Source organism: Polyodon spathula, chromosome 6, assembly GCF_017654505.1.
Source record: "Polyodon spathula isolate WHYD16114869_AA chromosome 6, ASM1765450v1, whole genome shotgun sequence".
In the NCBI taxonomy this organism is placed as follows: Eukaryota; Metazoa; Chordata; class Actinopteri; order Acipenseriformes; family Polyodontidae; genus Polyodon; species Polyodon spathula.
The window spans coordinates 60,873,058-60,886,238 of NC_054539.1; the positions used below are offsets into that span (position 1 = coordinate 60,873,058).

At 42.4% G+C, this 13,181-nt stretch overlaps 1 protein-coding gene across 1 annotated transcript; it reads right to left on the reverse strand.

Annotated features, from left to right (window-relative positions):
• Positions 1–2,962: 2,962 nt before the first annotated feature.
• Positions 2,963–11,006, reverse strand: zbtb24 (zinc finger and BTB domain containing 24). The gene is made up of 7 exons (XM_041253341.1): positions 10,957–11,006; positions 6,968–7,942; positions 6,599–6,766; positions 5,420–5,503; positions 5,236–5,319; positions 4,984–5,065; positions 2,963–4,554 (listed from the first exon to the last, which is right to left on the reverse strand). The coding sequence occupies exons 2-7, from the start codon at positions 7,908–7,910 to the stop codon at positions 3,687–3,689; spliced, it is 2,229 nt and encodes a 742-aa protein (XP_041109275.1). The 5' UTR covers positions 7,911–7,942; positions 10,957–11,006; the 3' UTR covers positions 2,963–3,686.
• Between the last annotated feature and the right edge of the window lie 2,175 nt (positions 11,007–13,181).

Genomic DNA, 13,181 nt, shown 5'->3' on the forward strand with positions numbered 1-13,181 from the left:
TCTGCCCTCACCTCCAGTGCCACTGAGGGTTGCTATACCGCCCCCTGATCTCCCTGTGGGAGAACAGGGTGAGCAGGAAGACAGAGCGCTATGTTCTGATGAGGACGCGCTTTCCATCACGGCCGAAGGTCGAGGCGGAGCCCAAGTTCCCGACCAAAGCAGTCCCTAGTTCCGAGCTGTCCTCGGTTACTAGTGCACCACCGCTGTCAGGGTCATTGTCCGCGCTCATGGGGCGTGCAGCAGCGTACCTGCAGGTCCCCTGGGCAGCAGCGGCAGAGCCACGCTGCTCCATTTTTCAGCCACATGACGTGGATCCGCAGCCACAGCCCTTCCCCACCTTCCCTGACTTTGTGGAGGAGGTTTTGTCCTCTTGGGATGCCCAGCCACAGCACCTAGTCAGTTCTCAACTGGCCTCATTGTAAGGGGCTGAGAAGCTGGGTCTGGCGGGATTTCCCCCTGTAGACTCCACAATTGCAGCCTTGGTGAAGGCTCCAGTGGTGGGAGGTCGCATACATGGATGGCATATTGCGTGACGCCCCGCTCCCAGAGCCGGTGGCCATGGAGTTGTGCTTGCTGTCGCACACATTGCTCCCAATCTCTGGCCTGCTTGGGGCAAGCCCTGGGCCGGAGCCTGGCTGGCCTAGTGGTCGTGCACAGATAGCTGTGGGTGTCGCAGGCACGGGTGCCTGATGCGGATAAGGCTGCACTTATGGACGCGCCTATATTGCCAGGCCATACCTTCGGGCAAGCAGTGGAGGAGATCCTGCAGTGGTCTTTCCGAGAATGCAAGGCATCTTGGCAGGTGGCCGCGCTGCTCCCTCCCCCCACTCCAGCATGGGGTAGGTTGAGCCGCTGACACGCACCTCCAATGCGGACCGTGCCCGTCCCCACAGCCCTGCTGGGTGACCTTAGGCGTTGCCTACAGGCCTCACCACAGGAAAGAGACAGGGTTCTCCCACAACGTGGAGGGCGCGCAGGCAGCGGCCAGTCCACGCAACAGCACTTTAGAAGGCGGTTCCAGGGTAATCGCCCTAGGCAGCCGCCTCAGTCAGCCCCAACAGCCCCAGCAGGGCCACTGAAGGCTTGCGGCCTCTGACCCAGTTCACGGCATAACAGCTGCACTACTGGCGAGCTTGCACCTCAGATGCTTGGGTGCTTGCGACCGTGCAAGATGGTTATGCGCTTCAGTTTCGCTTGGGACCTCCTTCTTTTTGATCCGCTCCAGTCCTCGGTGCTCCAGACCGAAGTGGCAACCTTGCTGTGAAAGCACGCCATTCGTTTCGTAGACACCACCTCTCACGGGGAGGGATTCTACTTGAGATACTTTCTGGTGGCAAGGAAGGACAGTGGCTTTCACCCCATCCTGGACCTGCAATTCTTCAACTGGTTTTTGAAACAGAGGAGGTTCCAAATGCTGACTCCTCGGTCCGGCCGGGCGACTGGTTAACCAGGGTGGACATGCAGGATACGTATTTTCACGTCCCCATTCGTCCAGAACACAGGAAATACCTCTGATTCGCCTTTCAAGGCAGCGTTTATAAGTTTTCCGTGCTGCCGTTTGGCCTCTCCCTGGCTTCCTGTACGTTCTCAAAGTGCGTAGACGCTATCCTGGCCCCCTTGCAGCTGCAAGGGGTCAGAGTGATAAACTACCTCGATGACTGGTTGATCTGTTCCCAGTCGCGAGAGGGAGCGGTGGCCCACATGACGCTTGTGACGGAGCATCTAGTGAGGCTGGGCCTCACCATCAAAGATGTCAAGAGTCGGCTGACGGCTGTGTAATACACAACATATGTGGGGCTCCGACTGGACTCCGCTATGATGCGTGCATACCTGTCGGATGACAGAGTAGCAGCTCTCCAGCACCATCTCTCCCTGTTTTGACATGGATCGAGGGTGCCCCTTGTCTTGTGCAAGAAACTACTGGGACTGATGGCAGCAGCGATATCAACCATCGAGCTGGGCTTACTATGCATGCGCCCACTGCAAGTGTGGCTCAATGCGTTTCATCTGCATCCCAAGCGCGACACACACTGTCAGCTGACAGTGTGTCTTGCGTGCTCAGTGGCCCTGCGCTGGTTGAGGACGACCTCGTCTGTGCCAGGGGGTCCGAATAAGAGTGGTTTCCAACGACGTGACGACGGACGCCTCCAACTTGGGTTGGGGTGCAGTCTGCGAAGGCAGAGGAGTCAACGTGTCCTGGTTGGGCCGCTGGACATCCCTGCATATCAATATGCTGGAGCTGCAGGCGGTTCTCCTTGCTCTCCAGCGCTTCTTACCTGAGGTGCGCAATAAGCATGTGTTGATCCACACTGACAACATATCAGTGGTGGCGTATGTCAACCACCAGGGGTTGCATCGCCTTGCCTTCAGGCTTTTGACTTGGGTCCAAAGGAACTTGCTGTCGCTTTGGGCAACACATGTCATGGGCGTGGACAATTGGGCGGCGGACCTCTTCTCAAGGGAGGGTATGCACCCATCAGAGTGGCGGCTCCACACTCAGGTGGTGGAGCGCATTTGGAAGCAGTTCAGGAAGTCAAAGGTCAATCTCTTCGCCTCGGCGGAGACGACACATTGCCCCCTGTGGTACTCTTTACTTTGAAACTTAAGTTTCAGGCCCTGTTTTGTAAAACACATCTTTTTTATTTGGTTAATTTGAATTTTCTTTCTTAATTTATTTTGCTTTTTGGTATCAAGCACATCATTGAAAGAACAATTCATAAGAACAAGTTATAGCAGAAAAACTATTTGCAGTAATCATGTGTAGAATGAAGTAATGTGTTATTACAATAAATACACTTTATTAAAAAGTTTTTTCGTTTAACACACACACACACACACATATATATATATATATATATATATATATATATATATATATATATATATATAGTATATACACACACATACAACATATATGAATAAGCTTATCTATCTGAATTTTGAAAAATGTGTCATAGCATCCAGTAAAACCAACTTAATCCAAATATGTTATAACTCTGACTCCTTATCTACAAAATGTAAATGTGACCCTCCTACATTTTAAAATTTTTAATTTTTTTATTTATTTAAAATGAACACGATGGGTTTTAGATTTACCTCTGCAATGCATTTCGCGATATGAAAGTTGTGGGACAAGCCAGGCTGTAAACAAATCCGTGCTCTCCATGGCAACACCAATCAGCGGACTAGATGCAATTGTTTCTTTTGAATGCATCAGTGCTGCTATTGTCGCTTTGCAAAGAAACAGATATTGCAACTTCCAATTTAAGTATAGTAATCTGAAACAAAGAAAGACCTCTTGTTTTAAAAATATCATCATAATCTAATCCCACATAAAACCATGTGCTTAAGTTACGCTGCAAGGTGGAGGCAAGGGACGAGGGGGCGTAGACAAAAGGGCTACATATATCGGGTTTCATTAATGGGCTGATTCTCTTTTCAGAAATACAACTACATTTATAACTACATTTTGTTTCAGGTTTCTAAGTAGACAAGAACACATACAGTGTTGAGTGACGAACATGTGGACTTAGTGTTCAAGTAAGCAAAGTTTTGTAGTTACAAAGTTTCATGCAATAGGTGTTTTTTTGTCATATGGTCCATTATTTATGAATCACCCTTTATGCATGGTATATTGTATAACTGTTCCACAAACTATTTTTATTTAGAAATGCACTTGATTCACATCAATCCTGTGTTGTCAAATTTGTGGTGTAGAGGTAAGAAACAGTCCCTGCCTGGATCTGAAAAGTCTGCCCTTGTATCTGATGTTTGGGAATCTGTTGGGTCGTCTGGCTGATGGAGATCGGCTGGGCTGTCTGTCCGCTGATGTGTATTGCCTGCCCCTGCTGCTCTCTGTTCATCTGCAGCTGCTGAGCAGGAGGCTCTTGGCTGATATGGATCTGTTGGGCTGAGTCCTGCATGGCATGGACGGGCTGTGAAGGTGTCTGCATGATCTGCAGGTGCTGGGGCGGCCCATGGTGGACCTGGAGGTGCTCCATGGTTTCCTTTGTCAGAGTAATGACGTGCATCTGCTCTGGCTGGCCTGCGCCTACCTGACCCTCCATGACGCTGATGGTCTGTATCTGTTCTGCCTGCTCTCCCTGCGTGACCAGGGCCAGATTCTGCACATGCTGTGACGGCTGAGTCAGAAGCGTCAGTCCAGATGCCTGCTCTGGAGTCATGTTTTGGGATCCGTCAGCAGTGATGATACTTATTTCCTGGCTTTGACCAGGCAAGAAGTTGATACTGTCCACCTCATTGGTGACCACCAGCTGAATTTCCTGCTCCCCAGAAGTTGGCAGCTGGTACTCCTGCAGCTGGAGAATGCTCCGTACCTCCTCGACCCCTGCACTGCTCTCTGCCAACTCGGTGGGTCTCTCCTTGTTGTGGGTCTTCGTGTGAGCCTTCAGGTTGTCCAGGCGTGCAAAAGTTACATTACAGAGGGAGCAGGAGAAAGGCTTCTTTCCAGAGTGGGAGGCTGCATGTCTCCTCTTGGCACTTGGGTCTGAGAATGACTTGCTACAGACACTGCACACATATGGTTTCTCTCCTCTGAAAACAGACGGGGGGAAAATAAATAAATAAACCTCTTCCTTTTATTTATTTATTTATTTATTTATTTACAAGTGAGTTGTTGCCTGTCTGATATTACCTAGGCACACGTTTGTGGTGGCAATACAAATCCTGTGAAACTGTAGTTTGTATGTTATGGGATAGCATAAAAAAGCAAAACAAAAACAAATACACATTTACTATAATGTGTATGAGTTTCATATAGGAAAATACGAGGCTTACAAAGTAATGTTAGAACGTATTAGATAAGGTTTTACTACAGTGTCGGAACCAGTACAGTCTGTAGTATAAATATGTTTTTGGTTCCATTTACGTATCGGTCTGCATGAACATGCCTAACACCAAAACGGTCTCCACTTGGAAAAGGTTGGGAACCCTACAGTGCCAGTAAAACACAGGGCCTCTTACCTGTGGATTCGGATATGAGTCTGTAGGGTGCTCTTTGCTGTAAAACACTTGCCACAGATTTCACACGTAAATGGTTTCTCACCTGTGATAAACAAAACAATAAAGTTAGAAATACAAAGCCTGTTATAGTTTAGTGATGTTGTTTTTTTAATTTGATTCTTAAGGGTTACACACCATTAAATACATACATTAAAACAAACCCAAAAAATATATAAAAAATGAAATGTAACTGGTGGTAGTAGAATTTGTTACCTGTATGTGTTCTTAGATGTTTCTTCAGCTGAGCAGCATCCATAAACCTACGGTTACAATGTGCACACTCTGGTAAAGGCTTACCTAGAAAGAAAATTCAACAGTTTTCAAGTAAGAGAAGCAACTACAATAGCACAACAATCCACAATGCAGAAATAATCTGATGCTTTTTCACATGCATTACCTGTGTGTACTCGACAATGGCTCTTCAGTTGTCTCTTCTGACTGAAACTCTTCCCACACTGGTCACAACTGAAAGATTTCTGCTCTAAAAAATAAAAAAGCACGATATACACAGGTACCATAAAACTTTCTATAAATCAGTCACTCGCAAGCATCTAGCCACCCAGGCAACACTTCCTGTTTCAGAGGTAAAATTTCCTATTTTTTTCACCATTGCAAAAACAATGCAAATTGTCACAAACAAAACTGAAGCACAAGAAGAATTTTATATTCAGTGCATTTATAAAAATGCTAATACAGTAAGTGGGAGAAGTAGCAAGTTCTCAAAGGCCTTGAGTTATAGGTGAGCTCAGCAAGAGCAATACAGAGACGAAAAGATTTGTATCAGTCAGAACAGAACGCTGACATTAATATTATTAATATTCATCTTGGAGAACGAAAATCCAGACACATGTTCTGCAGATACTTTAGACAGGAAACATTTTAACTGCATGTGTTGTAAGCCTGACTTGGATTGCAGAATTTGACAATTTGAATCACCAGTACAATCAGCATATTTATAGCTCAGTGCTGCACATTTTGGTGGATGGTGGAATGATAAGATATCTGTCGTGGCCGGGTTCTGTCCGTTGCGCTACCACTGCTTGCAAAGTGAAGTTTCGTACACACGAGTAGTACGGTACGGTCCCATATTGTGCGCTTTCCCAGAGTCAGGAGTACCACCAACAGTAACACAAATAAACATTGACTCGTATGCGTTTTTTAAAAATAATATGTTTTACCTGTTAGTATTTTTTGAATCGGCTTGGTAAAACTGCTTAACAAAAATGGGCTTTGTAGCACCGGTACCTGTCATTGTTTTCTTGGTCTTTGTGAAGTGAGATTTTTGGAACTCGTACCATAAGGTATGAAAATTCTACCTTAATTGTGTATTTAAAAAAAAAAAAATTACAAATGACGGTTGTTTTATTAGTCATAGAGAAAAGGATATGTTGATGGTTACAAAACAGGCCACATCAACCAACGCACCAATAAGAACTATGCTCTCTGAAAAATTCACAGCATTTCCAATGTGAATGCAAGATAAAACAGATTGGCATATGACCTGGCGGTTCGGATTCAGACCGGATTCCGCCTATTGAATACCCCTGGTCTACACACACCAAAATGATGCACATACCTGTGTGCAGGCTCATGTGCTCCACCAGCGAGTGCTTTGTAGAAAGAGCCTTGCAGCACACAGTACAGATGTAGGGCCTCTCTCCTGTATGCATTCGCTGGTGCACCACCAAGGTGTGCTTCTGGGAGAACCCTTTCCCACATTCAACGCACTTGTATGGACGTTCTCCTACAAGATAAAAACAAGACATACACTACAGTTAAGCTTTGCTTCAATATGTACTTCATGCATTCTAATATTGTGAGACTCCAACTATCTAAAGCCTTAGAGCACAGTCTTTTATGTGCACTGGAAAGCAATGAATATCTAAGACATTCTTGTATGTTACCACAACTTCTGTCACGATTACTAATCCTCTGAAAGGCTTACCAGTGTGGGTTCTTTGATGGATAGTTAAAAAGAGATGATTCTTGAAGATCTTTCCACAGTCTTCACAGCGCGGTTCTGTGTCCGGATATTTCCTCTTCCTCCCCCGCTTCCCAGGTTCCCACCTCTCTGACTGGTCCTCCTCCAGCCGGAACCCCTTCAGCTTGACTGACGTTTTTATCTTTCGGTTACTATAGCGACTGCGATATACCAGCCTGCCCTCCTTTTTCGGGTCGTAATCCTCGTCTTTATCCTCAGGGAGGTCTGGGTGAGTCTCTGAATCAGCTAGCTCCTCAGTTTGAAGTGTTTCATTTGAAGTCTCCTGGGTGGTGGACTCAGTGTCCCCGTTTGCTAATATGACTTGTGCTGTGGTTTCCTTTTCCAGTGTCTCACCTGACTTGGTAGCTGCAGTTTCTGTTGCCTCTTCCCCACCAGCAGGCCTGTAGTTTTTCCTTGGTCTCCCTCTTTTGCGTTTGGGCTTCACATCCTGCTCGGTGTTATTCTCGCTGCTGTTCTGCTCTGTTGTGGTTTCCATGTTTTTGACAGTGCTATCGTTTTCGTACTCTGTGTAGGCTTTTACCAGGTCGCTGATCTTTAAGATCTGGGCCATCGCCAGGATCTGCTCTGCGGTCCTCTGCATGACAGAGACCTGGCCAGTGTAGACAAAGTCCAGCACTGCTCTGAATGTTTCTGCTGCCATCCCTTCCAACATGTAGAAGGACTGACCCACCTGGCCTTCACTGGCAAACATCACTGAAAAATACTCACTGCTGGCAGCCAGTATTACTTTGTGGGCCTTGAAATGAACATCTTCCACTATCAGGGTGATGTCACACAAGAAATCCTTCTTCCGGTGCTCCTCAAATTTACTCAATATAGTGTCTTTGTGGTCTTTGGAATAAAGGACAAATGCAGTGGCTGCAAGGTCTTGTAACGGCTTTTCCATCTTGTTACGGAGCAAATGCTATTTCTTGGAACCTTTATAAAAAAAAAAAATGAGAAGAGACCAATAAGAAATATATAGAAAACTGAAAACCATAAATTGCAAACAGCAATTTTCAGACAGATGGCAAGAGCTGGTGATACAACAGACAACTGAGGGCAATTACTAGTTAAATATAAATGTTATTTAAAATTAAATACATAAAATAATCACACAGAACAATAAATGCCATGCTTTTCTGAAAACATACCGTGAATGAATCGGGCATGTTCTGCAACTACCTTTCAATGGCAAGTTTTAAGTGCACCAAATATGAAGTACATTTTCTAGTGTTATGTTTGTGTCATGCAGATATCTAACAAATAACGTTCAACAGAGGTTAATGTCGTGGTCACTGAAACATTTAGCGTGCATCTAATGAATAATGGAACTCCGGGACTCAAATTGGGTGTATGAAGAGGATAACGGCTGCACAGGCTTTAAAGAAAATTCTTTGAGAGTTTCTACCGACAGTGCTATTAACAAATATTTATATACTATATATATATAGATATAATATATATATATATATATATATATTGAAAATCCTATAAGAAATAGGATTTTTTGTCAAAGGATTTCTTTGTCCATTTGCTAGTGTAGATACCAGTTTCTTTATTACAGTCGGCGCTGCTTTATCGGGACGCCTCGGGAGAAGGAAAAATATCCAGAATAAAGGAGAGGCAGTTGAGACGACCTTAGTCACACTTGTTGAATTCTTAATGACAAGAAGAAGATCACATTACATTATGATTAAATGTTAAATACATAACTTAAAATGTGAGTCAGTGTTTTTTTTTTTTATTCCTAAACAAAGTGAATCACACCTGCGATGTTGACATGGCAACTTTCTTCAACAGCAGCCTGAGAAACCACAGGAACAGCAGCCTGAGAAACCACAGGAGACTCCTTCTTCAACAACGTGGTTTATGCAATTTACACAAGTCACAGTGTAATCATGTACTCACTGCACTGTGCTACGCAAACCTGTCTTGCTCTCCATTCATTCATTACTTGAAAACACTGTATCCCAATTAAACAAAGTGACGTCCCAATTAAATTACATAAATATCACTGGGGAGAACCGTCTCCCAGAGTTGTATCCCATTAAAGCAGCAATCCCGATTATCAGTATCCCAATTAGGCGGCACTGACTGTATCAATAAGACATTAGTTTTCCAAAGGACATTGTTAATAATAAGATTGCGACAAGCGCTGAAACAAGTTGCTGACCTGAAGGAATAGTTTTCAATAAGGGCTGAATTTGTTTCAAATCAAATTGTGAGGTTTGCTAAAATATTTCACACAGACCGCCTTCGATCCAAATGAAACTTCCTACATCAGTGTTACCAGTTCTGCTTAAAACCCGCGAAATTGGGCTTGCCTATACAGACATTCGTTTGCAATTCTTCTTAGTTGCTTTTTCTCAAATTTTGGGCTTGTTTTTGTTCCTGGTCGCTTATGTCAAAAGTAAAAAACATAACACGTTTGTGTCGAACTCATATATTGTACACCCAGGTTGAAATAAAGAGCTCTAGTTTTCTACACAGTATGCTCATAATGTGCATGGACATGACTGGTCCTTATTGGCAAGCTGCTGTACCATTTTTAAGAAATGGAGTGACTGCATTCAAACAGCACAGTGAATTGAAGGCACAGGTCTCTGATACATTAATATAATGTATTATTTTATGTTATTCGCGCCCAATAAATAGTAAGTAATGTATTTTAAATATAAATTTCTGATTTTTTTTTTTTCATAACTGCAGTTATTTAAAGTAGAATGTCAATTTTTTGGTTTTGTGTTCTCACTTGCTTCTGCAACCACATTTTTGTGTGCCTACTTCAGACATATATTACAAAGACAATTTAAAGTGTCCCGAACAGAACATTCTGATTGGTTAAAAAAAAAGTATGTCACATTAAATATTTTTCTTTAGTGTGACCAGAAATGGGGAGTGGCTGGAGCTGCGATTGTTTTGATCAAAGATGTTTCAATTTTTCTGTCAGAAATCTGGAAACCTTGTTCCACATAGCTGCCCAGTCCTGAATTAAAAACACTGGTATATTTAATTCGGCTCTCAATGTGAAATTACATATTGCTGCACAATGGGCTATTTATTCCATAAAAAAGCAGTGCAGCACCCTGGCCAGTAAGTTAAGAGACACTCATCTGGAAATAATGCTGTACCTCAAACTTCAATGTCACCATTTACAATAAGTTGTGGGGTTTTTTTTGGTATTAATATATCAGGGGCTAACTCGAGGCCTAATATTGACCAGAATATTTTGATCCGAATGAATATTATTAGCACACCTTATTTCCAACGGCAGTGTTCTCCAATCACTAGCAAGTACCAATGTGCGGAGACCAAGTTCTCCCTGACCAGATCAGTGGACGGTACACTTATCATTTACATTGTCAGAAGACTTGTAAAATCAGATGACCCATTGCGCTGCAAACGCATAGTTCAGGTCATGTCTGCGTAAACGTCACTAAAGGTCATTAAGGTACATCATAACTATATTCCAGAGACAAGATTAACATACCGGCAGTTAGCCAGTCCTAGTGAATGCATTATTAACACAGTAATCTTGTTATTCAACGTTTTATTTATTTATTTATTTATTTATTTATTTATTTTTTACAGTAATAATGATTATGCTCCATGCTGCTCGTTAATCAGAATTAAATGAAATTAGTAGTATTGTATTCCAGTCCTCATAAACGAGAGTGTGTTTTTAACTACTCTATGCAGATTCCTATTAGTGCAAATATGTTTTGTGTACATTCTCTCTTTCTCTCTTCGGTTGTGTGGTTTGAGCCAGACGCCATAGCAGCCTCCTCTACCACCACGTATCTTAAACTTAATGGGTTACATAAAACACTGTCTAAATGGCGAGTTATGTATTTAAATTTCGCTCCCACTCTGCTCGAGCCAACACAATAAATGTATTCGCCAGACGACCAACTACGAAAAACAAAGATACAAACCTTCCAGGACCTTACCTTCAATTACATGTCCACAAATATAGCCTGACAATCTCGCGAGATTACCATAGATTCGCCGACGAGAGCTGAAAGCACAGGCGAAGAGAAGCGTGTGAATGGTAAAAGGAAGAGATGCATGCTGCTTTCTTTTCCTGTAATCACAGGTGGTTTTCTGGAAACATTCTATTGTGTTGTTCATTTCCACTTTGTTACTTTAGCATGTTCCATAAAAAGTTTATGCATTCAGAAATACATATTATATTATTTTAAATGCGACTTGTTTGTTCATGACCTTACTGTCATTTGTGTGTGACAATGGGGCACTATAGGCATACTGGGACTGTGAGTCATTTCTGGGAGCCCCGTTGCTTGTAATACACTGGGGATACCAAACTATACAGCGATAGACTACTATGATATTGCCAGCTGTCTATAGGTATGCCCCGTGTTTTTTTTTTTTTTTTTTTTTTTACTGTATACACCAAATATAAATATTGTGTGTATACAGTATGTAAAATACATAACGAAATATCTGTAAACAACATATTATGAATTTTAATATAATTTACACGACTCGTGTGTGCTCTAGACATTACAGCTTTAGACTTTCAAATCACCACACTTGTTTGTATAACAGGCAGGTCGCATATTTAATATACTAAGCATTAAGTCGTTAGACAAATAATAAGTAAATTGACTTTTAGCTGCAAGTAATATCTGTAGGCTAGTACTAAAAAAACAAAAAAAAAAGGATCGAAGAACGTTAGTAAATGATTGCAAAAACATTCGGGAACAACGGAAGAAATTATTCCATCATACCTTGATGAGGAGAAGGAATATTTATCTAAAAACTTTATATCTAAATATTTCTAGAGCACAAAAAAAAAAAAAAAAATCATCATGGTTCAAGGGTGCTGGAACTAGGGGTGCTGGGGGTGCGGTTGCACCCCCTTGTCTTTGCATGGCTTCCATCATATACAGGGGTTACAGTTTTCTTCAGTGGCTTTCAGCTCCCCCACTTTAAAAATTGTTCCAGTTCCACTGTCATGGTTATGAAACTTGATTCCCATCCACCTGTTGCCGATGAAGCAGATGCAAGTATTTTTGTGGGGCTTAATAATCGCTATGAATACTTGTATCTGCGTCATTGGCAACAGCCAGATGAAAATCGAGTTTGAAATGATTTTATCGTATTGATGCAGAATGAAGGCTCCCACAGCTTAGCTCTTGCAGGGTAGCTCACACAGGGTGTGCTGCTTGCGCAACTCGGAATAGATGTCATCATTATATGCTACAGCCCGATCATTTGATAAGAATGATAAATTTAGGTACTAAAACTAAGTTTATTTCATAACAACAACCTAACCCTAAACCTATGGTTTGTGGGGTATTATGGTCATGTGGTAGGGATATTGAGGGTCAATGAAGCACTACGTCTATTATGAGTTGTGCACAGAGCACTAACCTATGTGAGCTCCCCTGTGTGAGCTCCCTGTGTGAGCTCCTGTGTGAGCTACCCTGTGTGAGCTACCCTGTGTGAGCCTTAATACTGCAGCAATATACTCTTGTTATATCCCACAAAAAGGGGCGAAACGGTCAGAATTCTCAGTTAGGAACTGATGGTTTGAAAATGTGTTTGAAAACACGCATCAACATTCTCAGATTGGAACGGGTGAAGTCTGAGTTTCCTGGCCTGCTAAACTACACATATACAGGGTATTAAATCAGATATGACAACAGCCCTGAATAAAACAGTGTTAAAATGTTAAAACTATAGATCATCACTTACACTATTTATTTTGCTACGCTCATTCCCCTTCTTTGACACTGATTTGTGTTTAATTCACTATATAATTTGTATTCTGGGAATATTAGTTTTTTCTTTATAAGCAGAGCTTAATTTTTTTAAAATTTTGTTTTATTTATTATTTGAACAATGATTTATTACATGTATTATAATGCATTTTATTCACATCAAAGAACAGAAAATAACATAATGTATATACTTACATTTGAAAAAGGGATTGTAGCATTTCACGGGAGGCAAGAAATGAAGAACACAGGCTGCTTTCAGTTTAATTATTTTTATTCTCCAGCATCCACTCAGAGACCACTGCTCTGTCCGCTTCGTTACATGACAGGAACAAGCATCTGAAGAGCGCTGAAGCGCCTTCTTATAGACTTAGCTGGCCTCCTTATGTAAATAAGGTAACAGGCTTCAAACATATCTCATTGGCCCTCAA

Excerpts from the sequence above, each read along its gene's own strand:
- zbtb24 (XM_041253341.1), bottom strand. The coding sequence starts at position 7,910 with ATGGAAAAGCCGTTACAAGACCTTGCAGCCACTGCATTTGTCCTTTAT. Across the intron at positions 5,504-6,598 it reads GCACATGAGCCTGCACACAG|AGCAGAAATCTTTCAGTTGT; the intron begins GTATGTGCATCA and ends TTTATTTTTTAG. Across the intron at positions 5,320-5,419 it reads CCATTGTCGAGTACACACAG|GTAAGCCTTTACCAGAGTGT; the intron begins GTAATGCATGTG and ends TTTTCTTTCTAG.